The sequence below is a fragment of the Cervus elaphus genome, chromosome 20 (genome assembly GCF_910594005.1).
Source record: "Cervus elaphus chromosome 20, mCerEla1.1, whole genome shotgun sequence".
Taxonomy (NCBI): Eukaryota; Metazoa; Chordata; class Mammalia; order Artiodactyla; family Cervidae; genus Cervus; species Cervus elaphus.
Genome location: NC_057834.1, coordinates 139,654,531 through 139,682,351, shown reverse-complemented (window position 1 = coordinate 139,682,351; position 27,821 = coordinate 139,654,531). Strand labels below are relative to the sequence as shown.

At 52.2% G+C, this 27,821-nt stretch overlaps 1 protein-coding gene across 2 annotated transcripts in view; it reads right to left on the bottom strand.

The window, feature by feature from the left end:
• Positions 1-27,821, bottom strand: part of SNED1 (sushi, nidogen and EGF like domains 1) — a 73,342-nt gene that overhangs the window by 33,360 nt on the left and 12,161 nt on the right. For both annotated transcript variants that reach the window (XM_043875898.1, XM_043875899.1), the window contains exons 2-12: positions 12,133-12,420; positions 9,857-9,997; positions 9,101-9,263; positions 6,701-6,826; positions 6,336-6,449; positions 5,028-5,141; positions 4,789-4,902; positions 1,271-1,396; positions 1,000-1,104; positions 742-855; positions 141-257 (exon numbers count right to left, since the gene is read on the bottom strand). In XM_043875898.1, coding sequence (XP_043731833.1) covers positions 141-257; positions 742-855; positions 1,000-1,104; positions 1,271-1,396; positions 4,789-4,902; positions 5,028-5,141; positions 6,336-6,449; positions 6,701-6,826; positions 9,101-9,263; positions 9,857-9,997; positions 12,133-12,420 — 1,522 coding nt within the window. The remainder of the gene's footprint in view (positions 1-140; positions 258-741; positions 856-999; positions 1,105-1,270; positions 1,397-4,788; positions 4,903-5,027; positions 5,142-6,335; positions 6,450-6,700; positions 6,827-9,100; positions 9,264-9,856; positions 9,998-12,132; positions 12,421-27,821) is intronic.

Here is a 27,821-nt window from a genome sequence, read left to right as displayed (position 1 = left end):
ACACTGAATTTTTTGTCAATCAGTGATTGTAAAATCCACAGGAAAAACTGAGCAGGAAGGGAGTGCGCTGTGAGGAGAGCGCCGTGAGCAGAGCGCTGTGATGAGCAGGAGCCCCCACCCCCCAAGCTGCCGTGCCCCACCTTTCTCACAGTGGCGGCCGTGGAAGCCCCGCGGGCACGCGCACGTGTAGGAGTCTTCATGCGCGTCACAGGAACCTCCGTTGAAGCAGGGGTCGGAGTCACACGGCGACGGCAGCGCTGTGGGGCAGAGGGCGGTCATCCAGGCGTCCTGGCCAGAAGCGTTGCCAGAGTCTTGAGTCCTCATACTGGGCTCGGAGGCCCCCCCTAGAATTTCTTCTATCACATTTTTTATTTTTCTAGATTTTGCCTTTGCTCCTCTGTGAACTGGGACTGAGCTGTGGTCCACAGGAGTCCTGGTGTCAGGACCACCTGATACCACGTCACCACCATCACATGTGACGACTCACTACCCAAGTCACTGAGTATCTGCACCAACACATACGCGTGCAAACATGCTTCTCCGCGGGCTCTTGTCAGGCGTTAACATCCCAGCAGCCGAGCTGGAAGGCAGCTAGTGACGCTCACACGTGGCCTGCAGCGGGTGGAGCAGGGTGCGTGGCCAGGCTGTCCACCCCCAGGTCCCCTCACAGGCCTCCTCCTGCTGCACCCAGGACCTCCCAGCACCTTCTCCCCCGCCAGCTTCCAGGCAGGCCCCACTCACAGTGGCTGACGTTATGGTCGGTGTGGCAGACGCACAGGTAGCTCCCGCCGTACTCCATGCAGTAGCCGCCGTCTGGGCACTGCGTGTTCATGTTGCAGGGTGTGGCCGTGACCTCTGCACATGAGGGGGAGGCCCAGGGACTGCGTGACCCCTAGGGTGACCAGGCTGGGGTGCCCCCCACACCCGGGGCTCACCGTGGTTTCCGGGATTCTCAGGGCAGGGCAGGACGGAGCCCCTGTCCCAACCCTGGGCACTCACCAAATTCGCAGAGGAGCCCGAAGAAGCCTGGTGGGCACTGGCAGAGGGTGCTATTGGCCCCCAGGCACCTGCCACCGTTGCGGCACTCACAGCTGCTGGGGGTTCCTGCCATGGAGGGAGGGGGCAGAGGCCTCAGTGTGGGGGCACCCTCCTGACCACTGTCCCATAAAACCTGCTGTGCAGCCCCTCTCCCCACTCCCAGATCCTCTCCATGGGTGTCCACATGCACAGCCCAAGGGGCCCCCACCCTGGCAGCCCAGCCCACACGCACTCTCCCTGCAGTCGAGGCCCATGAAGCCTTCAGGGCATTCGCACACGTAGCCGTGATCTGCATCCACACAGGTGCCTCCATTCTGGCAAGGGGCTGAGAGGCAGGCGTCGGGCACTGGGTGGTGTCCTGCAAGAAAGCCAGTGGTCACCCAAGGCCTGGCAGAGGGCCTGGGCTGGGAGTGGGTTAACAGGGCCTTGGACCAGAGAGGAGGCGTGTTAACCTCTGTTCTCTGTGCCAAGTGCCTGGAGACTGGGCTCCAGCAGCCCTCAGTCCCAAACTCCCTCTCTGGAGCAGAAGCTGCAGTGCAGAGGGGCTTGTGGTACATCAAGGGCCTGGCTGAGGCCAGAGTCTCCAAGCGTTGCTCATCGAGCTCCTCTGTTAGTTAAATGCTCAGGGTTTTCCAGGTATCTTTCTGCTGTTGATTTCTAGTTTAATTTTGCTGGGGTCAGAGAACACAGTCCTTTTCAGTTTATTGAGCTTCATTTTATGGTCTGTCATGGTGAAGGCTCCGCAAGCCCTGGAAGGAACATGGGTGTCTATGAATATCAGTCAGGCTGGGCCGGCCAGCAGTGCTTGCTTGTCCCTGTATCCTGGCTGGTCTCCGTGCTTGTGTCCTCTGAGCTGCTGAGAGGCCGTCTGAAAAGCATCTTTGTTTCATCTTAATTTCTGAAAGACAGTGTTTCTGGGTATACAGCACTAGTGTGATATCTTATTTCTTTCAGGGCTTTAAGGGTTCTGTCCCACTGTCACCCAACCTGCATTGACTCTGATGATGAGTCTGCTGTCATCCTTGTGTCTCTGTGTCTTTTCTCTCTGGCTACTTTTATTATTTCCTGTTTGTTGTTGCTGCTGTTGTTCAGTTGCTCAGTCACGTCTGCCTCTTTGTGGCTCCATAGACTGCAGCACACCAGGCTTCCCTGTTTTCACCATTTTCGGGAGCTTTCTCAAACTCATGTTCCTTGAGTCGGTGATGCCATCCAACCATCTCCTCCTCTGTCACCCACTTCTCCTGCCTTCACTCTTTCCCAGCATCAGGGTCTTTTCTGATGAGTGAGCTGTTCACATCAGGTGGCCAAAGTATTGGAGCTTCAGCTTCAGCATCAGTCCTTCCAATGAATATTCAGGGTTGATTCCCCCTAGGATTGACTGGTTTGATCTCCTTTCAGTCCAAGGGACTCTCAAGAGTCTTCTCCAATGTCACAGTTTGAAAGCATCAATTCTTCGACACTCAGCCTTCTTTATAGGTCTAACTCTCACATCCATACATGACTACTGGAAAAACGATAGCTTTGACTATGTGGACCTTTGTCAGTAAAGTAATGTCTCTCTTTTTAATATGTTGTCTAGGTTTGTCATAGCTTTTCTTTCAAGGAGCAAGCATCTTTTAATTTTATCGCTGCAGTCACCATCTGCAGTGATTTTGGAGCCCAAGAAAATAGTCTGTCACTATTTCCATTGTTTCCCTATCTATTTGCCATGAAGTGATGGGACCAGATGCCATGATGTTAGTTTTTGAATGTTGAGTTTTAAGCCAGCTTTTTCACTCTCCTCTTTCACCTTCATCAAGAAGATCTTTAATTCCTCTTTGCTTTCTGCCATAAGGGTGGTATCATCTGCATATCTGAGATTATTGATATTTCTCCCGGCAATCTTGATTCTAGTCTATGATTCATCCAGCTCCGCATTTTGCATGATGTACTCTGCATAGAAGTTAAATAATCAGGGTGACAATATACAGCCTTGATGCACTGCTTTCCCAATTTTAAACCAGTCTGTTGTTCCATGTTTGGTTCTAACTTTTGCTTCTTGACCTGCATACAGGTTTCTCAGGAGGCAGGTAAGGCAGTCTGGTATTCCCATCTTTTTAAGAATTTTCCAGTTTGTGATCCACACAGTCAAAGGCTTTAGTGTAGTCAATGAAGCAGAAGTAGATGTTTTCATGGAATTCTCTTGCTTTTTCTGTGATCCAGTACATATTGGCAGTTTGATCTGTGGTTCCTCTGCCTTTTCTAAATCCAGCTTGTGCATCTGGAACTTCTCAGTTCATGTAGTGGTTTTCAGCAATTTGATTTATGTTGGGCTTTGTATGGTTTTCTTCGTTTTTCTTGAATTTTGGGTTTTCATTTTCATCAGACTTAGAAAATGTTTGGCTGTTGCTTTTTTACACATGTTTCCTGCACCCCTTCAGCCCATCCCTCCTTCAGGGGCTCCAGGGCCACACCTGCTGGACCGCATGGTGTCCGCGCACAGGCCCTGCCTTGCTGCTGTCCTTCCACCTTCTCCTCTCTGGGCTGCATGTCGAGTTGTTTCCATTTCTCTCTTCAAGGTCATTGACCTTTCCTTCTGCAGTGTCTGACCTGCTATTAACACCATCCAGTGTCTTGTTTTTTTTTTTTTTTTTTTAATTCAGATTTATGTTTTTTATCTCTAGAAACTTTTTTTTTATATCATCTACTTCTCATTATGTCTTTTCCCTCAACAGCCTTGAACATATGGCACATGCATGTTCATGATGGATGATCAAACATTTGTATTTGCTGATTCTCTGGCCATCTCTGGCCACTGTTTCTTTTGATCTATTTTACTTCTGGCTGTAAGTCATACACTCTCAACATTTTGTATGCCTAGTAACTTTTGGGTGGATATTTTGGAGTCCTGGATTCTGTTATATTCATCTAAAGAGTTTAGAATTTTATTCTGACATATGGTTAAATTCAGTGTAGTTCAGTTGCTCATCATGTCCAACTCTTCGCAAACCCATGGACTGCAGCACGCCAGGCTTCCCTGTCCATCGCCAACTCCTGGAGTTTACTCAAACTCTTGTCCATCGCGTCAGTGATACTATCCAATCATCTCATCCTCTGTCATCCCCTTCTCCTCCCACCTTCAATCTTTCCCAGCATCAGGGTCTTTTCCAGTGACTCAGTTCTTTGCATCAGGTGGTCAAAGTATTGGAGTTTCAGCTTCAGCATCAGTACTTCCAATGAATATTCAGGACTGATCTCCTTTAGGATGGACTGGTTGGATCTCCTTGCAGTTCAAGGGACTCTCAAGAGTCTTCTCCAACACGACAGGTCAAAAGCATCAATTCTTTGGCACTCAGGTTTCTTTATAGTCCAACTCTCACATCCATACATGACTACTGGAAAAACCATAGCCTTGACTAGACAGATCTTTGTTGGTAAAGTATGCCTGTGCTTTTAATATGCTGTCTAGGTTTGTTATAGCTTTTCTTCCAAGGAGCAACCAGCATTTAAAACAACATGCAGTAGAACAGAAGCGAGCAGATGTCATCATGTGTAGTAGAGATCAGCCCAGGGTTTGTTTCCTGGCACGGTGAGGGCTCTGGGGCAGGGAGAAGAGGCAATAAACAGCCAAGAATCTGCCAAGGGGGTGGGGCCTTGGGAGTGTGGCCATCCGCCTCAGAGAGGGGAGCAGACTGCCTGGGCCTCATCCAGCACGTGGACAGCAGAGCCCAGACCAGAGCCCACCCATGGGAGCTGCAACACGGCCATTACCTGTCTCACAGCGAGGTCCCTCGAAGGGTTCCGCACACAGGCAGGTGAAATTCCCCACCAGGTCGACACATGAGCCTCCGTTCAGGCAAGGGTCGGAGCTGCACTCGTCCACGTCTGCAGGTGGCAGAGGTGGGGGCTCGGCTCCACACCAGCCTCTGCCCACCCAGCACCCAGCCCCCCATACCCCACCCCGCGCCCCGCCCCCGCCCCTCCCCGCTGCCGGCTGAGGGCGCACTCACCTGTCTCGCAGGCCGCCCCTGTGTAGCCCGCTGGGCACACGCACGCGGCGGTGCTGCCCTCCGCCCGGCACCAGCCGCCGTTCTGACATTCTCTGTCATCACATGGAGACTGTGCTGCGAGCACAGTGTGCAAGGCCATGGGGTTCCCGGCTGTGCAGCCTGGGCTCCCGCTGAGCCGCAACCCCGACCCTCGGGCTGCATGTGGGGGGGCCTGGCTGTCTCCAGGGAGCAGTGGGCCCTGGAGCCCAGGGCTGTCCCCGGCCACTGGCACCGAATGCTTGTCTGAACTGGGTTTATCCCAGCAGATGGCAAGGGCACGGGGGTGAAGGGGCCCAACTTCCAGCCTCCTGGGTGGTCCCTGTCTCTGGGACCCTGACCCCACCAGAGCAGGGCTGGGCATGGGTGGGAGCCGGGAGACTTGAGGCAGCCAGCGCCCACGTCCCTGCTGGACGCTGCCCGGTGCCCCTGCTGGCATGGACTCTGGGCGCCGAGGTGGGTCCGGAGACCAGGGAGCCTGTTTGGGGGCTGGGGCCGCTGCTGCGGGTGTTGCTGTGGTGGCCATGGAGAGGCCAAGGCTCAGGGCTGCTGGCGCTGCCCCAAGGCCCCCAGGGCCCTGCTGGCCTGGACACGTGTCTACACACCAGAGTCAGACACTTGAAAACATTCCCTATGGCCCCAAGTCTCCATTAGAAATGTTTTTCTAGCTGACACTGGTGCGGGTGTTACCTGTTCCCCTTTGATTTAACAGTGTTGTGTTTCTAAATGACAATTTACATCCGTGAGTGTCTGGGGGGGAGTGTCTCTGGCTGAGCCGATGGGGGTCAGGGGCCACCATGCTCTGATCTTAGGGCTCCATCCGTTGGGCTCTCCTAGCAGCTTCCACCATCGCTCACCAAACTGCAATGTGGGCTGCAGTTTGGGAGCAACAAGAGGGTCTTGAGAAAGACCTCAACCCATGGCTGGGCCGAGAGAGCCCCAGGGTGGGGAGAACCAGCCTCCACTCCTGCCAGGAGCCCCTGGGGGCACAGGTCCTAGAGTGAGAGGGTCTGGGAGCAGGCCCTGCCCTGTTGCAAGGCCTCACAGGTCTGAGTGTGTGCTCAGTTCTCCTGCCACGCCCCAGGGCGCGGCCTCTCCTCCGGGCTCCGGGCTCCTGCACCCCCCACCCCACCCCGCCACTGCCTTTCCGGCCACCCCCATCTGAGGCAAGGCTCCCTGCAGCGTGTCGACCTGACGCCCCCACCCCGGTTGGGCAGGACCGTCCCGGGCGCCTGTGGCCCCTGGCTCGTGGGGCTGGCGGGCTGCTCTTACCTGTCTCACAGGTGGGTCCCCTGAACCCGGCTGGGCACTGGCAGCTGAAGCTGTTGACGCTGTGTGTGCAGGTCCCACCATTCTGACACGGGCGGGAAGCGCACTCATTCACATCTGGAAAACGGGCGGCTGAAGCCTCAGTGGAGGGATGCCTGGGAGGGCCGGGCCCGCCAGGGCTGGGCGGGCTCACGGCCCTGGAGCTGCTGTGTCTGGCTCCCCCACGGTGTCGGTGCATGCCGCCCAGGACACGGGGACGGAGACCCTGGGCCGCAGGTTGCGGAACCTCCAGGGCGATGTGGGGGGGCTTCCTCCCTGGGCTGGTCCCTCCAAGGGATGGGGAAGGGGGGGGTCCTGCAGAAGCTCACCCAGGTGGCACGTCCTCCCCGTGAAGCCCGAGAGGCAGGAGCAGGTATAGGAGGGGTTGCCTGTGACGCAGTCGTCGATGCACTTGCCGCCGTTGAGGCAGGGACGCAAGGCCTGGCACACGGAGGCTGCGGACACACGGAGGGCAGAGCGTCAGCCCGGCCCGGAGCCCCCCTGGGGGAGGTGCTGCGCCGCCCGCAGCCGCCTAGTGAGCACCCACGGTTTCCCTGGCTTAGGGGACGGGCAGCCGGCAGAGCAGCTTGTGGGGCCCTCCGCGCTGCAGGGGCAAGGAACGGAAGCGCACCATTACTAAGCACACTCGGGGGCTTCCCTGGTGGTCCAGTTGTTAGGACTCTGTGCTTTCACTGCTGGGGGCGCGGGTTCAGTCCCTGGTCAGAGAACTAAGACCCTGCAAGCTGCATAGCTTGGCCAAGAACAAAACAAAACAACCACGCACACATGGGAGGAACAAGAGCGTCCCAGGGTTTCCGCTCTCCCATTACTAGGAGGGCCCAGGGAGAGCTGGCTGGCGTCCAGAGGTGGGGGGGTGGGGGTTGTTCCTGGAAGGGCCCTCCGGTCCCGAGAGCCGCCGATGCTGTGGGGGTCTCCAAGGCCCACACCTGCCCGCTGACCATTCTCCAGCCATCCGGGCACTCGGGCCATGTGGGGCTTGGCTGCCCTGTGGCAGTTGCTGGCTGGCTGCCTGAGCCGTTTCTGGGCCAGCCCTTCTGCGGGGTGTGGGTGCCCCTCCTCTCAGGGGTGGATGCCCCTCGTCTCAGGGGTGGGTGCCCCGCCTCCCAGGGGTGAACCACCCTCCCTTCCTGGCGACCCCAACTGACGCATACAGGCTTCATCTTCTGGGCCTGAGGTGTGCTGGGGACCCCAGGGGACTGGTCCCCTGCACTCCACCCTCACGGTACTGCACTCCTGGGGCCTCTGCGCCTGAGAGTTTTGGGGGCCCAGCAGTGCCCCCCATCTGCTGCCCACAGAGGCCTGGGGTGGGGGAGGGAAAGCATCTTCACGTGGTAACAGGGTCCCCAGGGGACTGAACGGACCCTCTTCTGAAGACCCCACTCCTCAGGGTCAGAGCCTGCAGCCTCTGCAGGGCAGCACACACCTGCCAACTCCTGCTCACCCACCTGCACCCACACTTTACTCCTCAACCACAGCCCAAGCCCTGGCCTCTGGCAGGTGCCAGACCTCTCTGCTGCTCGGCCACAGGATGGTGACTGAGTGGCTTCCCCACGCCCTGAACCCCACTGTCCTGAGCCAGGTGGACGGGGGTGGGGGGGTCGTGCTGTCCTTCTGGGGTGCAAGAGGGCTTTTCACCCCCAGGGCAGGGGGCGAAACCAGCGGCCCCCACGCTGGCTGTTACTCGGTGCCCTGCTGAGCCGGTCGGTGGGCTCGGGCTCTGTCACCAGGGCTGTGTCCAGTCCTCGGTGCAGTGCGCGCCTGCCCCCCGCCCCCAGCCCACCCCCCGCCCCGGGTGTGCGCGCCTGCCCCCCGCCCCCAGCCGCCCCCCAGGTGTGCGCGCCTGCCCCCCCAGCACCCCCCCCACCCCGGGTGTGCGCGCCTGCCCCCCGCCCCCAGCCTCGCCCCCGGGTGTGCGCGCCTGCCCCCAGGCGGGTCTGGGGGCTGCTCTGTGCTGGGTTCGTCCTTGGGACAGAGTTCAGGAGAAACAGTCCCTCTCTGTGGCCGTGGTCGTCATGGGAGTGGGAGGTGGTCTTGCCGGGGCGGGGCGGGGCGGGGGTCTCAGTATCTGGCTCACCGGCCACAGACTTGGCGGGGGCAGTGATCAGCAACCCTCCACGGATGCTGGAGGGGCTGCACCAGTCATTGAGCCCCGCCCCGCCTCTGCCATTTATAAGTAGGGTTGCAGGAGGGTCTGCAACTCAGGGTCACACGGTTGGGGGGTGGGTGTGGCAGGAACACACCCTTCTGTGGTCAGTCCCGCTGTTTCCACAGGCCATGTGCTCGACCTTGGGGTGGACCCTGCTCCCGTCTGCTCTGAGTTCCGTCAGGGGCCCCGCCCAACGCGCCCAGCACCAAGTCCCACCAAGAAGCAAGGCTGGGAAATGGGTGGGAAGAGGGCTGCTCCCAGAGTTCCCGAGGACACAGGCGTCCACGCAGGGGCGCTCAGGACGCCCTGGGGGAACTTTACCGCCACGCCTCCCGTTTACATCGCCAACCGAGGTCTCCAGCAAACCTCCCCCACCCCACAGCAGAGGCAGGAAGTCTCCCGGGGTGACTGAGGCTCAGGGGTGAGCCCGGGCGCAGGGAACCCAGGTGGCCGGAGTCACACGTCCCCAGGGCGGCGCCCGGGGCGCCCCTCCTCTCCCCACCAGCCTCCCCAGGCCCCGCCCCGCCCGCCTGCCACCCGAGCGCTTGCTCCATCCTCTTACTTGTATGGCCGCAGCCCCCCACGCGCACCTGGGCATCATCGATTCTGAACGCCCAGCGCCCGGGCACGCCCACGTTGGTGGTGGTCTCCACCTCCGCCATGTCCGCCGTGCGCGAGCCGGGGATGCTGAAGTAGCGCCGCCCGTCTCCCGCGTTGAAGCCGGCCTGGGGGCGGGTTTGGAGAGGGGGGCGGGGGCGGGCTGGGTCTGCAGGTCTCCCCAAAGCTCCCAAGGCCCACCTCCCGCGCGGTGGCCTCGAGCTGGGAGCACTAAAGGGTCAGGCGTGTCCGCGCCCCCCTGCGTCCCAGCCGGTCCCGCCCTAACCCGTGGCTCCTCCTGCGCTGACCTTGCGGGGTCCTGGTCCCGACAGCTCCCCCCACCGCCCTTCCTGCTCACTCCTGGGCTTCTGGGCCTCGCCTGGGGCCAGGGGCCAGTGTGATCTTAGAAGAAAGTGGAGTGCCGGCAGGGGGCGCGGAGCGCTCCCAGACCCTGGGCGGCGCACTTGACCGCCCTCCACGCCTGGGATGTTCTGCTGGGCACTGACCCTCAGAGCAGGGCCGCGGCCAGGCCACCCGGGCGCAGCCGGGCACACAGAGCTGTCCCGGCGGCAGCTAGCGCTGTCAGGCTGGCCGTGTGCGCCCGGAACGCTTCCTCGGTTCCGGCCGTGAGAGGCTCTGCCCTGGCTGTGTGTGCGGGGAGGGCCATCTACCTGCCTCTCCGGCTCGTGACAGACCTGGCGGCGGGGAACGGGGCCCCTACCTGGGCCGCTATGCCCCCCAGGCCGCTGGCGTCGCCCCCGCTGCTGGCGTGTGTGCCCGTGGTCCAGGTGATGGCCTCGTAGTTGAAGATGGTGAAGGAGAGCTTGCCGTCCGTGATGAGCACCGTCTGGAACGTGTTGACCTGCCAAAGATGGGCCTGAGCGCGGCCCCACCCATGGCCTCGCCACAAGGTGGCGGCCCCCTGGTCTGCCCCCCAGGTCTGATGCCTGGGGAGGGCATAAGCCCACGAGGGGTGTGGGGGCCCACAGCCCCGGGAGCAGACCCTGTGCCTGCGGGCCTGGGGGCACTGAGGGGCCGTGCCTGCTTGACCACAGCCACAAACCAGCGCGTGTGGAGTGGGCAAACAGGTAAAAAGAAAAAGGGGAAATGAGGAAAAGCGGTTTTAATCATTAATTTTTTTGATTTTCATGGAATCCTCCTCCATGAAAACATACATAAGAGCTTCTATTTCAGATTGGGCAAAGGGTGAAACTGTTTAAGAAAAGATCGTGGGACAAATAGGAAACACTGAGAAACAATTAAATCAGAGCTTTACATCACTTATTTAGAAAAATAAATCCCAAATCAAGTAAGGTTTTAAATGAAACCATTAGCACCCTGGGAGAAAATATAGGCAAATACGTAGAGCATCTCGGGAAAGGACTTCTAAGCCTGATGGTGGTTAACTGCAAAAACCAAAAAGGAGATTTATACATTTGACTTCAAAAAGTGTCATAAGGCCAAATCAAATGACAAACAGTGAATTGAAAAATGTTTTTATAATACACGTGGCAGAAGCACTAGTGGTGTCTTTAATTCAACTAGAACTTCCTTGAATCAACAAGAAAAAGAACAAAAACATTACAGAAAAACTGGCTAGGGTATGAACAGAAACTTCACAATAGAATGCAAGTAGCCGATGATTCACCATTGCTAGAAATCCCTGTATGGCTGGCAGGCAGGGAACAGTAGTGTGTGTGGCAGGGCTGCGGCACGTCACTCAGCTGTGGCTTTCGCGAGCGTGACTGGGCACGATTTTAGGGGAGATTAGATTTCTGTGGGCAACCATTTCCCTTCTGGCAACGGGTGCAGGATCTGACTTCACGACCCACTGGGGGCTGTGTAGCACCCTTGGGGGCCACCTGAGGGCAGGTGCTGCCACGCTGGGGGGCATGCAGGCGGGGAGCCCCACGGTGAAAGGTGACATGGAGACCGAGTGCTTGCCTTCAGGAAGGCAGACTTAGTGCTAGGCCTCGGAAGTCAGGGAGGAGATGGACGGCTGCTGGCTGGCGTGGGGGGAGGTCTGGGGGGCAGGACCCCAGCTGGTGAGAGCAGTGGAGGGGCTCTGTAGGCTGGGAGGCCCAGGCCTCTGAGGAGGATGAGGCCATGCCTGAAGCCGGACTGCCACTTTCTGTGGATCCACCTGCTCCTGCAGCTGCCCCTGGGGAGGAGGGCTTCCTGTTTCCCAGCTCCCAAACTAACTTCCATCCCAAGCCCAGAGTCTCGGGTCCCTGTCTCACAAGGCAATCATTTTGAAACAGACACCACTGGGTTTGCAAAGAGGAGAATGTCCGCTCAGCAGGGACCCTGGGCGCCTCCTTCGTCCCAGGCGGAGAGGTAATAGATAAAATGACTCTGCGGAGGTGAAACTGTAACCAAACACGTAGAAGAACACAGAATGCAGAGTGCCTGAAGGAAGCACTCACAAAGCAGCACAGTCTAGGTGGTTCCGTTTATTCGCTATCTTGTGGGTCTGTACACAACAGCACACACGGAATGGTTCTGCCCTGCTGGCGGGGTTGTGGGTTCTTTTCCTTTCCTTTTTGTTAAAAAGACATTTTTCTTACAAACTAGTGATGAGAAAAAACAAAGGAAGTATAGAAATGTTAATAGGCCCTTTGTAAACAGAAGTTCACGCATGTGAAATTTCTTTTGTAGTAATGTTTACAGAAAGAGCCCACATTTCCTGACTCACCATCATAGTCCTGTTAAAACCCCCAACAGACCATCCACAGCCCGAGTATGTGAGCTGCTGTGTTGGGGCACTTGGCCTTTCCCTGGATGTGGGTGGTTTCCAGGTGGCCAGGAAGGTCCTGGCTCTGCCGTCCTCCAGCCTGGCCCTGTGACCTCGGCAGGTGGCTTCTGTCCCTGAGCCCCACTGTCCCCTCTGGGCATGGCATGGGGATGACATCTGGCCCAGCCCAGCAAGGCAGGGGCCTGGAGGGAGACCCTGGGCCCCAGAGGGATGTCCTCCCCGCCCCAGGACGGAACACTCACGGGGGAAGACGCGCTGCCTCCGAAGAAGGTCACGCGGTACCAAGTGGCTACGAACACCCAGGTGGCTGAGAAGCCCGGGAGCTCGGGAAAGTAGCGCCTGATGTCCTCCGTAGCTCTGTGCAGTGTGGCCACATCCGTGGCCTCCCGGTAGTACACGTCCCCTGCTCGCCGGTTGTCCACGTCCGCCCAGAAGGCTGCTACCACGCAGCGGTCCTTGGCGATGGGGAAGGCCACTGGGGTGAACTGAGAAACCTCCTTCAGGAAGGAGATGATCCCGTTGTTGTTCACCTGTTGGGGCAGAAAGTGAGAGGGGGGCCAGTTGGGGCCTCCGAGCCTCAGCCACTGGGTGCCCCTGAGGCTGAGCCAGCCTTGGGCGGGCATTTCTAGGATGGCCCGACAGTTCCTGGTTCCTGACCTGGGGTCCCCAGGCCTGTTCCATCCCCTCCTGGGGCGCAGGCTCTGACCTGTTTGCGGTTGATGGTGCCCCGCCTGGGGCTGTCAGCGTGGGGTGGGGAGCCTCCAGTGTGTGCCCTGGCTTTGGGAGGGTGGGGGGCTCAGACCTGCCCAGTGGCCCTAGCTCTTTAGTCCCACTCCCGACAGGGGCTTCAGAAGGGCAGGGCAGACTCTGAGCAGGTCTGCAGGGGTGAGCAGGAGGCCAGGGGTGGGAGGGCCTCAATGGCCAGATGGGGATGCCTGTGCTCAGGACTCCTCACAGTGGACACAGGAGGTGGAGCGGCGTCCTTGTGGTCGGACACAACAGGGTCCTGCGCTAACCCCACCTCCTCCAGCTCTGTGGCCAGCAGGCAGGTTAGCCTTGCCTCTCTCTGCTCTGGCTTTTCACCTGCAGGATGGTGTGAATCCTGAACTGGCCTCACAGGCTGGGCTGGACAAGATGAGGGAATTAATGACCACAGAGTCTGCTGTCAACCCTCATGACCTGTCCTGGGAAACTGAGGTCAGAACTGTGTTTTTAGAAACAACACTTGGGGTGAGGGCAGGCTCTGTAATCCACATCAACGAAAAATGCAGATAAATACACCTCGGAAAGGCAACAAAGAGTGAACAAGGGAACGTGTTTCGATTCCAAGTTTCAGACAAGGAGAGACTGGAGGTGAGCCCAGTATTTGAAGTGAGTGCATCTGCAGGTGTAGAAGCAACAGATGCAAGCCACAGCTGAAGTTCTGTAGCCTCATGGAGGGAAAGAGAAAAATGTCAAACCTGAGAGCTAGCTCGAGGTGAGGAATCTGGTAACCCCCACATGAGGCCGGGATCGCTAAGGCCTCTGTCATGATCAGGGTTAACCCAGAGTAGATGGTCCCCATGCCGGCACTCACTCCACCTCTCCAACACGTGGGCCAGCCAGGCACTGCAAGCCCGGGGCTTAGATTAAGGCAGCTTCTGACTGGGAACCAGGTTCTTGGCAGGAGTAAAGAAAAACTCTGCCTGGAGGAAGATGGCATCATCTGAGGCCTCGAGTTACTCCGACGATCAGGCGTGCAAGGAAGTGAGACACTGCTAACAGGAATAAGCAGAAGGAAGAGAAACAGCAGACACTGGAATTATCAGACACAGACTCTAAACTAGCAAACTTTGCTATATTCAGAGAAATAGAGAATAGCCAAAATAATCTTGAAAAAGAAGACCAACATTGCAGGATTTACACTTTCTGATTTCAAGACTGACTGCAAAGCTACAGTAATCAAAACCATGTAGCACAGGCATAAAGACAGGCAGATAGATCAAGGAGCAGCATAGAGGGCCCAGAAAGAAACCCTCACATGTGTGGTCAAGTGAGTTTCAGCAAGGCTGCTAAGACCATCTGATGGAGAAGATGGTCTTTTCAACAAACGGTACTGGGAAAACTGGATATTCTTATGCAAAAGAACGAAATTAGATCCCTCTCTAACACCATTACAAAATTAATTGAAATGGATCAAGGGTCTAAATATGAGCTAAAAATATAAAACTCGTTAAGAAAATGTAGGGCTAAAGCTTCATGACATTGGCTTTGGCAATGACCCCAAAGGCACAGGCAACAAAAGGAAAAATAGACAAACTGGAATTCATCAAAATTAAAAACATTTTGTGCATCAAAAGATACTATCAGCACAGTAAAAAGGCCACCCACAAAACAGAAAAATATTTTCAAATAATATATTTAATAAAGCAGGAATAAAGTAATGAAGGTAAAATTAAAACTTACTCTTAATTGATCTAACAGACAACAGTTTGTCTAAAATAATAATACCAATAATGTATTCAATCATATAATATGTAAAAGGTATGACAGCAATGATTCAAAGGAGGGGGGATGATTAGTATTATGTTGTTGTTACAAAGGCATTCACACTCCCTGAGAAGTACTATAGTGTTATTTGAACATATACTGGGATTAGTATACTGGGATTAGTTGTCTTAAAGTAATTAAACAAAGAAGTCACTAGACTGAGGTGGCTCTAATGTCTTGGCAGCCTATGTAAGCAAACCAAAACCTAAGGATGGCTCAAAATCTGCAAATAACACAATGTGATACATTGTGTTAATAAATTGAGGAATAAAAATCATATGATCATCTCAGTAGATGCATAAAATGCTTTTGACAAAATTCAAGACAAGGAATGCCACTCTCCCCATATTATTCAATACAGTATTTGGAAGTCTTAGCCATAGCAACCAGACAAGAAAAAGAAATAAAAGGAATTCAAATTGGAAAGGAAGAAGTAAAACTGTCACTGTTTTCAGATGACATGATACTATGTATTAGAAAATCCACAAAAAACAATTAGAACTAATAAATTAATTAAAGATGAAAGTTACAAAATTAATATACAGAAATCTGTTGTGTTTCTATGCACTGACAATGAGCCATCAGAAAGAGAAATTAAGAAAACAATCCCCTTTATAGTTTCATCAAAAAGAATAAAATAGGCAGGAATAAATCTAACCAAGGAAGTAAAAGACTTGTAATATGAAAACTATAAGACATTGATGAAAGAAACTAAAGACAACACAAACAAATGGAAAGACATACTGTGCTTATGGATTGGAAGGATTAATATTGTTAAAATAACTATACGACCCAAGGGAATCTACAGATTCTGCAATTCCTATCAAAACAGTAAAGGCAAATTTCACAGAACCAGATCACATAATTCTAAAATTTGTATGGAAACACAAAGGGCTGTGAATCACCAAAACAATCTTGGAAAGAGCAAAGCTCTAGGTTTCAAACACCCTGGTTTCAAACTACACTATAAAGCTACAGTAATCAAAACAGGATGGTACTGGCACAAAAGCAGACACTTAGGTCAATGGAATAGAATGGAGAGTGCATAAATAAATCCACACACATAAGGTCGATTAATCTACCACAGAGGAGGCAAAATATAGAGAAAAGACAGCTTCTTCAATAAATGATGCTGGGAAAACTAGACAGCTACATGCAAATGACTCAAACTGGACCACTTTCTCACACCATATATAAAAATAAACTCAAAATGAATTAAAAATTTAAGTGTAGAACCTGAAGCCATAAAACTCCTAGAAGAAAACATAGGCAGTATACTCTCTGACATCAGTCTTAGCAGTTCTTTTCTGACTCTGTCTTCCCAGGCAAGGGAAACAAAAGCAAAAATAAACAAATGGGACTTAAGCTAAAAAGCTTTTGCACAGCAAAGGAAAATATCAGCAAGATGAAAAAGCAGCCTACTGAATGGGAGAAGATACTTGCAAGTTGTACATCCAACAAGGGGGGTTAATATCCTAAATATAAAAAGACCTCATGACTCAGTGTTGAAAACAATCAAACAAAAAAGAAAACCAGAAAAAAAATGGGGAGTGGACCTGAATAGATATTTTTTAAAGAAGATATACAGATGACAAGTAGACACATGAAGAGATGCTCAACTTCACTGATAATCAAAGAAATTAAAACCAAAATGAGATATCACATCACACCTGTCAGAATGGCTATTGTCAAAAACACAAATAAAACATATTGTTGCGGATGTGGAGAAAAGGAACCCATGTGTACTGTTGCTGGGAATTTAAATTGATGCAGCTACTATGGAGAACAGTATGGAGGTTACTCATAAAATTAAAAATAGAATTACCATATGATCCAGCAATTACACTTTTGGGTATTTTCCCAAAGAAAACAAAAATACTAATTTGAAGATAATGCACCCTATGTTCACAGCAGCAGTATTTACAATAGACAAGATAATGGAAGCAAACTAACCACTAATAGATGAATGGATAAAGAAAAGGCGGATATATATGTAATTGAATATTACTAAGCCATAAGAAAGCATGAAACTTTGCCATTTGTTACAACATGGATGGACTTAGGGGGTATCATGCTAAGGGAAATAGTCAGATGGAGAAGACAATATAGTATGATTTCACTCGTATGTGGAACTTAAAAAAAAAAAAACAAACAAACGAACAGAAAGGGTCAGACTCGTGGAGAACAAATAGGTGTTTGCCAGAGGGGAGGGGTGGTGGGACAGTGAGCAACTTAGGTGAGGGAGACTAAGGGGAGGTGCAGATTTCCACTACAAAATAGTGCGTCACAGAGACGGGTGTATAGCGTGGGGGATACAGTCAGCACTAGCGTGGTAACGTGGTGTGGTGACAGATGGTAACTACATTTATCGTGGTGGTCATTTTTTAATGTACAGAAATAGTGAATCACCGTGTTGCATATGGAAGTAACACTGTTGTAGGTCAATCATTCAATTAGAAACACACACACACAAGCCAGAAAGGGTGGGAGACAAAGTGGGAACAAAGAACCAAGGTAACAAACAGAAAATAGTCACAGACGTGGTAGGTATTTAATACCTGTGCTAACCATATAGCTAACCATATCTGTGATCACTCTGAAAATCAATAGTCTAAAAGCACCAGTGAAAAGACAGATTGTCAGAGTGGACCAAAAAACAAGACTCAACCATAAGTTGCCTACAAGAAACTCACTTTAAATATGAAGACCCATATAGATGAAAGGTAAATGGATGGGGAAAGTTATATCATGCTAACACTAGTCAACAGTAAGCAAGAGTTGCTATATTTATTCCAAACAGATCTGACTTCAAAGCAAGCATAGTTATGAAGGATAAAGAATGGCATTCCATGATGATAAAAGGGTCAATTCTCCAAGAAGACATAACAATCCTTAATGTGTGTACACCCAGCAGCATTGAACTACACAGGCAACAGCTATCAGAGTTTCAAGGAGAAATGGACACGCCCACCATATAGCTGGGGGTTTCAACACTCCTCTACCAGAAATGGATGGATCTGGCAGGCAGAGAATCAGAAATGACATAACCAAACTCAACAACACTATGAAAGTTAGATATAATCAACATACCACTTCCCCAAACAACAGCAGAATACACATTCTCCTCAAGTTCACAAGGAGCATTCACCAGTGTTCACAGACCACATCCATGGCCGTAGAATGCACCTTAAAAAACTGAAAAGCATAGAAATTCTACATATCTGCTCTCATACCGCACTGGAATTAAACTAGAAATCAATAGCAAAAATAACTGGAAAAGCCCCAATTACATGGTGGTTACACAACACCCTTCTAAACAACACATGGGGCATTAAGAATGTCAGGAGAAGTTAAGAAATATTTGAGCTAAATGAAAATAAAAATGTAATTTATCAAAAATTGTGAGATGCTGTGAAAGCAGTACCAAGAGGGAAATTTAGAGCCCTAAATGTGTATTAGAAAATAAGAAAAGTCTAAAATCAATAATCTAAGTTTCCCCCTTTGGAAGCTAGAAAAAGAAGAGCAGATTTAATCCAAAAAAGCAGAAGAAAAGAAGTAATAAGAATGACAGGGGAAATCAATGAAATTGAAGATGGGTGATCAATTTAAAAAATCAACAAAGACAAAAGCTGGCTCTTTGAAGAGATGAATAAAATTGATAAGCCTCTAGCCAGGCTATCTATGAAAAAAAAAGACAAATTACAGATATGAGAAATTACAGATATGAGAAGTGAGAGGGTATTAGTACAGATGCCAGGGAGATTGAAAGGATAATAAAGGGATGGGGGCTTCCCAGGGGCACAGTGGTGAAACAGAGCAAAACAGAACAGAACCAAGAAGCCATCCACCTCCCAGTGCAGGAGGTGCAGGAGATGTGGGCTTGGTTCCTCGGGGGAGGAGTTTCCACGGGGGAGGTAATGGTAACCCATGCCAGGGTTCTTGCCTGGGAAATCCCATGAACAGAGGAGCCTAGCAGGCTACAGTCCATGGGGCCGCAAAGAGTTGGACATGACTGAGCACACACACACACACAATGTGAAAAAAAATCTATGACCATACATTTGATTTAGAAAAGGCAGAGAAACTAGAGATCAAATTGCCGACATCTCTTGGATCATAGAGAAAGCAAGGGAAATCCAAAAAAAATCTGCTTCTGCTTCATTGACTATGCTAAAGCCATTAACTGTGTGGATCACAACAAACTGTGGAAAATTCTTAAAAAGATGGGACTACCAGTCCCTCTTACCTGTCTCCTGAGAAACCTGTATGCAGGTCAAAAAGCAGCAGTTAGAGCCAGATATGGAACAACGGACTGGGTTCAAAATTGGGAAAGAAGTATGACAAGGCTGCATATTGTCACCCTGCTTATTTAACTTATATGCAGAGTACATCATGCGAAATGCCAGGCTGGATGAATCACAAGCTGGAATCAAGACTGCTGGGAGAAATATCCAACAACTTCAAATATACAGATGATACCACTCTAATGACAGAACATGAAGAGGAACTAAAGAGCCTCTTGATGAGGGTGAAAAAGCTGACTTGAAATTCAACATTCAAAAAAGATCATGGCATCTGTTCCCATAATTTCATGGCAAACAGAAGAGAAGTGGAAGCAGTGACAGATTTTGTCTTCTTGGGCTCCAAAATCACTGCAGACGGTGACTGCAGCCATGAAATTAAGAGATGCTTGCTTCTTGGAAGAAAAGCTACAAGAAACCAAGACAGCATTTTAAAAAGCAGAGACATAATTTGGTCAACAAAGGTCCATCTAGTCAAAGTTATGGTTTTTCCAGTAGTCGTGTACAGATGTGAATGTTGGACCATAAAGAAAGCTGAGTGCTGAAGAATGGATGCTTCTGAATTGTGGTGCTGGAGAAGACTCTTGAGAGTCCCTTGGGCAGCAAGAAGATCAAACCAGTCAATCCTAAAGGAAATCAACCCTGAATATTCATTGGAAGGACAATTGCTGAAGCTGAAGCTTGAATACTTTGGCCACCTGATGTGAAGAGCCAACTCATCAGAAAAGACCCTGATGCTGGGAAGGACTGGGGGCAAGAGGAGAAGGGGACACAGAGGATGAGATAGTTGGATGACATCATCGACACAATGAGTTAGCTCCAGGAGATGGTGAAGGACAGGGAAGCCTGGCGTGCTGCAGTCCATGGAGTCGCAGAGAGTCGGGCATGACTTAACAACTAAACAACAACAACAAATTTGATAACAACAAATTTGGTAAGGTAAAATGGACTGATTCCTTGAAAGACACAATCTGCCAAAGCTCACACAAGAAGAAATAGACAATCTGGATTGGCCCATGTTTATTAGAGAGATTTAATCAATGATGACAGCCTTCTCCAGTGGAAAGCACCAAGCCCAGGTGAGTGCACTGATGAATTCTCCCAAACATTTAAGAAAAAATGATACAAATTTTCTACCATCTCTTTCAGAGGATAGAAGCTGAGGTAATGGCTAAGTTATTCTATGAGGCCAGCATCAGTCTAAGATCAAAACTAGACAGAGACACTTCAAGAAAAGAAAATTAGAGACCAATATCTCTTATGGATATAGATATAAAAATCCTCAACAAAGTATTAGCAAATCAAATCCAACACTGTATAGGAAGAATTATATACCACAACCATACCTGGGATTTATCTCAGGTATGCAAGGTTGGTTTGACATTCAAAAACCAATTGATTTGATCGACCACATTAAGAGGCTCAAAAAGAAAAATCACACGATCATATTAATAGAGGCATGAAAAGCATTTGTCAAAATCCAGCGCCCATTCATGATAAAGACTTTCAGTAATCTAGGAAGATGGGGAACCTCCTCAACTTGATAAAGATAAAAAACATCTATAAAAAACCTGCAGCTAACATCATATTTTCTGGTGAGAAACGAGACATTTTTCCACTAAGATAAGGTACAAGGCAAGGATTTCCCCCTCACCAATCCTTTCTGGCATTGTTCTGGAAGTTCTACTAATGCAATAAATAAAGGAAATAAAAAGTTCAGCTCGGTGAAGGCTAGTATCAAGAGAGTGGGAAGAAAAGCCTGACTTGGAGAGAATATTTGCAAACATGATAAAGATTTATTCAAAATATACAAAGAACTCTCAGAACTCAACAGTGAGAAAACAAACAACCTGGTCAAAAACCGGGCCAGAAGTCTTACAGACCCCTCAACCAAAGTAGATGTGCAGGCAGATAAGCATGTGTAAAAGAGGCTCCACCTCGTAGGTTATCAGGGAAATGCACACCGGAATAGCAGTGAGACAGCGCTGCACACCTCAGCACGGCCAGAACCCAGAACACTGCCAGCGCCAAGTGTGGGGGGGTGTGGGTGACAGAGTTCCCCATTCATTGCTCATGGTGCAACAAGGAAGCGACGCAGCCACTTTGGAAGACAGTTTGGCAGTTTCTTGGAAAACTAAACATACTCTTCCCACATGATCCAGTAATTGTGACTCTTAGAATTTAGCCAAGAGTTGAAAACTTTTGTCCACACAAATACCTGCACACTGACATTTACAGCAACTTCACACATAACTGCCAAAACTTGGAAGCAACCAATATAGCCTTCAGTAGATGAATGAATAATTAAACTGTGGTCCATCTAGGCAACACAGTGTTACTCAGCACTAAAAAGAAATGAGCTATGAAATCATGAAAAAATACAGATGCAACCTACATGCATATTAAGTAAAAAAGTCAGTCTGAAAAGGCTACACACTATGTGATTTGAACTATATGACATTTTAGAAAAGGTAAAACTGTGGAGACAGTAAAAAGATCAGTGGTCGCCAGGGGTTGGGGGAGGGATGGAGGGAGGAGCACAGAGTGAAAACACTGTGTGTGACGCCGCATCTAGGGACACGCAGCACGTAACATCTGTCCAAATCCACAGGATGCACGGCGCCAAGACTGAACCTGAGTGCAAACTGCAGACTCTGGGTGATAACAATATATCCGTGTAGCTTCATCAGTTACAGCAAAGGTGCCCTCTGGTGGAGGATGCTGATAAAAGGGAGGTGGTCGACGAGGGGGGGCAGGGGGCATATGGGAAATCTCTGTACCATCCTCTCAATTTTTCTGTGAACTTAAAACTGCTGTTAAAAAATGGTCTTTAGAAAAAGACAACCCAATAAAGGAGGGCAAAGGGCTTGAATAGGCATTTCTCCAAAGAAGATATACAAATGCCTAATAACCACATGAAAAGATGCTCAGCATCACTAATTGTCAGGGAGGTGAAACTCAAAACCACAGTGAGAGGGACTTCGCTGGTGGTCCAGCGGCTAAGACTCTGTGCTCCCAATGCAGTGGGCCAAGGTTCAATCCCTGGTCAGGGGATTAAATCCCACCTGCCACAACTAAAGATCCTGCAGGCTGCAACTAAGATCCTGGTACAGCCAAATAAATAAAAAGAGAGAAATAAATAAAATATTGAAAAAAAGCACAGTTGGGATACTACTTCATAGCCACTACGATGGTGATCATGGGGGAAAAAGATCATAACAAATGTTGGTGAAGATGCGAAGAAACTTGAACCCTTACATACCCTTGGTGGCATGTAAAAGCATGCAGCCACTGTGGAAAATAGTATGGTTAAACATAGAATAAATGGTTAAACATAGAATAACTGCCCTAGCAATTCCACACCTGGGAATATATCTGTATTCATGCAAGAGAACCGAAAACATGTCCACACAGAAGTGTGTACACAGATGTCCACAATAGCACTATTAACAACAACCAAAGGAGCAAGCAGTCCAGGTTCACATCAATGAAGGAGTGGATAAATTAAAAATAAATGGAACATTTTTGGCAAATAAAAGAAATGAAGTACTGACACTGCCCACAACATGAGTGAACCTTGAAAACGTTAAGTGAAAGAAGCCAGTCACAAAAGGCCGTGTGATTCGACTTATACAGAACATGCAGAATAGGCAAATCCATAGAAACAAAGTGGATTAGTGATTGCCCAGGTCGGGGCGTGCTAAGAAGCTGGGGGGTGGTAGCTCGGGGTGCAAGGTTGCTTTTGGGTTGAAGACAATATTCTAAGGGCAATCGTGGTGACAGACATACAGTTCTGAAAATACATGAAAAGCCACTGAATTGTAAGAGGGTGAATTGTAGGGCTGTTGTTCAGTCGCTAAGTCATCTCCAATTCTTTGCGACCCCATGGATTGCAGCACACCAGGCTCTGCTGTCCTTCACCATCTCCGGGAACTTGGTCAAATTCACGTCCATTGAGTTGGTGATGCCATCCTACCAACTCGTCCTCTGCCACCCACTTCTCCTTTTGCCTTTAATCTTTCCCAGCATCAGAGTCTTTTCTGATGAGTTGACTCTTCACATCAGGTGGCCAAAGTATTCACACTTCAGTTTCAGCATCAATCCTTCCAATGAATATTCAGGATTGATTTCCTTTAGGACTGACAGGTTTGATCTCCTTGCAGTCCAAGGGACTCTCAAGAGTCCATGGTCTCCAACACCATGGTTTGAAAGCATTAATTCTTCGGTGCTTAGCCTTCTTTATGGTCCAGCTCTCACATCCATACATGACTACTGGAAAAACGATATCTTTGACCTTATGGACCTTTATCGACAAAATGGATGTCTCTGTTTTTTAATACTCTGTCTAGGTTTGTCGTAACTTTCCTTCCAAGGAACAAGTGTAGATTTTAATTTCATGGCTTCTCTCACCATCTGCAGTGGTTTTGGAGCCCAAGAAAATTAAGTCTGTTACTGTTTCCACTTTTCCCCCTTCTATTTGCCATGCAGTGATGGGACCGGATGCCATGATCTTAGTTTTCTGAATGTTGAGTTTCAAGTCAGCTTTTTCACTTTCCTTTTTCACTTTCATGAAGAGGCTCTGTAGTTCCTCTTTGCTTTCTGCCATTAAGGTGGTGTCATCTGCATATCTGAGGTTACTGATATTTCTCCCAGCAATCTTGATTCCAGCTTGAGCTTTATCCATCCCAGTGTTTCGCACAATGTATTCTGCATATAAGTTAAATAAGCAGGGTGACAATATACAGCCTTGATGTACTCCTTCCCACTTTGGAACCAGTCCATTGTTGCATGTCCAGTTCTAACTGTTGCTTCTTGGCCTGCATACAGGTTTCTCAGGAGACAGGTAAGGTGGTCTGGTATTCCCATCTCTTTAAGAATTTTCCACAGTTTGTTGTGATCCACACAGTCAAAGGCTTTACTGTCATTAATGAAAGCAAAAGTAGATTTTTTTTGGAACTGGATTGCTTTCTCCATCATCCAGTGAATGTTGACAATTTGTTCTCTCGTTCCTCTGCCTCTTTGAACCCAAGCTTGTAATCTGGAAGTTCTCAGTTCATGTACTGCTTAAGCCTAACTTGAGGGATTTTGAGCATAACCTTGCTAACGTGTGATGAGTGTGGTTATATGGTAGTTTGAGCATTCTTTGGCATTGCCCTTGTTTGGGATTGGAATAAAAAAGAATGCTGGAGTGGGTTGCCATTTCATTCTCCAGTGGACCACGATTTTTCAGAACTCTTCACTACGACCTGTCTGTCCCGGGTGGCTCTGCATGGCATGGCTCACGGCTTCACTGAGTTACATGAGTCCCTTCAGGGGGTTTCCCAGGTGGCTCAGTGGTAAGGAACCCACCTGCTAATGCAGGAGACACGAAACACGTGAGGTGGATCCCTGGGTGGGAAGCTCCCCTGGAGGAGGGCATGGCAACCCACTCCAGTGTTCTTGCCTGGAGGAGCCCATGGACAGAGCAGCCTGGCGGGCTTCAGCCCCTGGCGTCACACAGAGTCAGGCAGGGCTGAGCGACTGAGCACACAGCTCAAGTCCCTCTGCCACAAGACTGTGATGCATGAAGGGAGAATTGTAGGGTGTGTGAATTACATCTCAGTGGTGAAGATGAAAGAGAAAGAGAGGTGAGGAGAGGGGGCAGGCAGGGGGCGGCGGCGGGCGGTGCTCCTGAGCATGGGCCTCTGGGGGCGGCCTTGCAGGGAGGGGGGAGGAGGGGCCGCCGCTCTGCCCGCCCCCTCGCGCCCCTGTGCTGGGGTGGAGGGCAGGTCCGCTGTGGGCCCCTAACTGCCGCGCTCCGGAGGGAACAGAAGATGCCAGGGTCCTGTTGCTGGGGCTTAGATGGGTTTGCAGCGGGGGCAGGACCCTGTGGGTGGATCTGGGCCACGTGGCCTCTGTGTGTGGAGTGGGATCTGTCGGGGAAGTGTCTGGGGTCTCCTCTGAAGGGCCCCGCATGTGCAGAGGGGCGGGCACGTGGCACAGACCCCTCCCACCCCGACCCCAGCGCCTGCAGCAGCAGGACTTGGAGCCGGGAGCCCAGCGCAGAGCCGCATCCTTGCCCTGCCCGAGTCAGCGCCCGCTGCATCCGGTGTAAAACTTGGGACACTGCCGCTCCCCGTGGGAGCTTGCAGGAGCGGCGCGTGACCCACGGGGTCTGTGACTCTGTCCCCCCCATCCCCCACTGGGACGGGCCGACTTGGACTGGACCACTGACAAGGGAAGGGCCAGCAGGGTGGGCGGCCAATCAGAAAGGGCCGGCTTGGGTTCGCCGCGCACAGCCGCCGCCCTGGGGGCTCAGCCCCGCCCCAGCACCCGGAGCACAGCCCTGGCTTGGCGGGACCTCGAGTTCCAGGGGGTCCCCCTAAAGCCTGCCTGATTCACACACAGTCCAGCTAAGCTGGACCCGATGGCGTCCACTGGGGGGCAGCAGCCGTCCAGCCCCAGCCCACTCTGGGGAAGGGCGATGGTCAGACCCATCCCGCTCCAGCCCCGACTGCGGGGGTGCTCTGAGGGTGCAGACGCGCCAGGTTTGTCCTGACCCGCAGCGGGGGTGGGGCGGGGGTTTTTAAGGGTCTGCTGACTGCTGTGTGCAGGGCCAGACGGTGAACACACTCGTCTGGGGCCACGGTCTCCATCATACAGGCTTCACTGCTCCTTTGTTTTTACGGCCCTTTAAAGCACACTCTGAGCACCGGGGTCACACAGATGGCCTGGGCCGGGCTCCATGGCCGTGCTTCAGGGCGCCCGGCTGCGTTCCCACAAGTGCACACGCCGACTGGCTGCTCAGAGCCCTGGCGGCCACCACGTGCCCCGGGTCACTGCCCGACCTCGCAGAGAGGCCTGCAGCCCAGTGTCCTGGGGCGGCTGCCACTGGACCAAGGGGGCCCCTGCTGGGCCCATTGCCATGGCAACAGACCCCAGCTGCTGCTCTCATGACCCGGGCCCTCGGGAGGGTACCCAGGGGTGTCTGTTCTCTGACGGGACTGGTGGGGATGCCCCGAGGCCCTCCTGGGGCCAGAGACGTGGCCACCACCACGGACCCGGTGAAAGGAAGGGCTCTGCATTGGGCAGCAAAGCCACCGCCGCTCACCACGCCTGTGGGTGCAGACGCTGGCCCGTCGTGGCCGGGGTGGGCGCTCACTACTGTCGACATGCTTCCATGACGATGCTGCCCTTCCAGACTCACCCGCCCGTTCTGGCCACGGCACTGCCAACATCCACCCCCTGGAACTCTGTGTGTGGCAGTGACAGGGGTGTCTCAGAGGCACCCCTGCCTCTGCAGAGGTTGGAGTCAGCGGTCCGATGGGCACCCCGCCTCCCCACCCTCTGAGGGCACCTGGTGTCACGAGCCCGTGGCCAGCCGCCTCAAGATCACCCCAAGGTCTTCTGCCCTGTCCACCCTGCCGGCCCTGTTTGCTCACAGAACGTGGCCCCAGGAAGGGTCTGGCTCTCTTTGGCTGCCCTCTGGGCAGGGGCCAGGGCAAAGGGGGGGGGGGCGTCCCTCTCCCTGACCGCAGCACTGCCCAGCCTGGCTGGTGCCCTGCCGTGCAGCCGGCCTGCAGGGTCGGCGGGGTTCCGATGATCCTCTCTGCAGGATGACAGGGCTCCCGGTCATGGAGACACGGTCACTTGGCTGAGAATACTGAGTTGTTATCCGCAGGCCCTGGGGGCCGCTGAGGGGGATGTAAGGTGTCTGCTCAGTTCAGTTTAGTTGCTCAGTCATGTCTGAGTCTTTGCGACCCCATGGACTGCAGCACACCAGGCCTCCCTGTCTATCACCAACTCCCGGAGTTTGCTCAAACTCATGTGCATTGAGTTGGTGATGCCATCCAACCATCTCACCCTCTGTCGTCCCCTTCTCCCGCCTTCAATCTTTCCCAGCATCAGGGTCTTTTCCAGTGAGTCAGTTCTTTGCATCAGGTGGCCAAAGTATTGGAGCTTCAGCTTCAGCGGTGTCTGTAAATTTATACAAATGCTGCTGCTTCTGACCCTGAGCCCCCTGGGGAGAGGCCTGGGTGTGTGTGAGCAGCAGATGGCGGGGGGTGGGGGGGTGCGGGTGAATTACGTGACCAGGACGGGCACGCTGGCTTCGTGGCTGCTAAACCTGCTCCTGAGCGGGGACCTCTTGGCTCTGGGTGATGTCTTCCCACCCTAGATCCAGTGCTTGAAGCCCCCTGGAGTCAGGCAGCAATCGGCTGCCGACCTGCCTGTGCTGGGCTCGCGGCCCGTCTGCAAGCTCTGGAGATGGAGGAAGCTCAGGCCACACACTGCTCTGCGGCACCTGCCGCCCCGGTGCGGGCCCTGCCCCCACGGGAAACACGCTGGTGCGGCCTTGTCTCCATCCCCCGGGCAGGAACTCACACTTGGGCTGGGGGTCCGCTGTGTGTAGTGACTGAGGCCACAAGTGCTGGGCAACATGGCCTCGGTCCTTAGCCACACCAGTGGGCCAGGAGCTCGGAGTCAGGTCTAACAGACCCTGGACGAGAGCCGGAGTCCCCCCACATCTGCAGACAGGGACGGTAATGGGCGGATGGGCCGGGGGTCTGCCTGTGCCTGGGGGCTCCTCAGTGTAGGCCGGGAGTTGCCTCTGGGCCCTCCCGTGGCCTCTGTGATCCCTGGGGAGGGTGTCTGAGGTCAGCGGGCAGTCTGCACAGTCATGGGTCTTGGTGGACGGAGGCTTGGCCGTGGAGCACTCCGGCCTCTGTGGGATCCACGCACAGCTGGCTGCACCTGTCACCCGTGGCAGAAGCTCCTCCCACTGCTCGGAGTCCTGAGGGCAGCAAATCACCTGGATTCGGTCCTGGCCTCTGCTGGCCCAAAGAATCAGAGAGGCGGGCCGAATGGTAGACTTGGGTGGAAATCTGAGTTTGGCCCAGAGCCAGAGGGAAGATGTGCCATGAGGGAGGCGGTCTGCATGCTTTGCTTGTCCGCTCCCTGCCTGGGTTGGGTCTTGAGCTTGTCTTTGTAGAGATTGGCCTTGGACAAAGTGTGGTCTCCCCTGGGGACAAAGGCAGGCTTGCCCCAGAGAGGTGGAGCCCCCAGGCCCAGGGTTTCCTGGCTGTGATGCAAACCCACAGTCTGGGTTCCACCTGCCTGGGCCC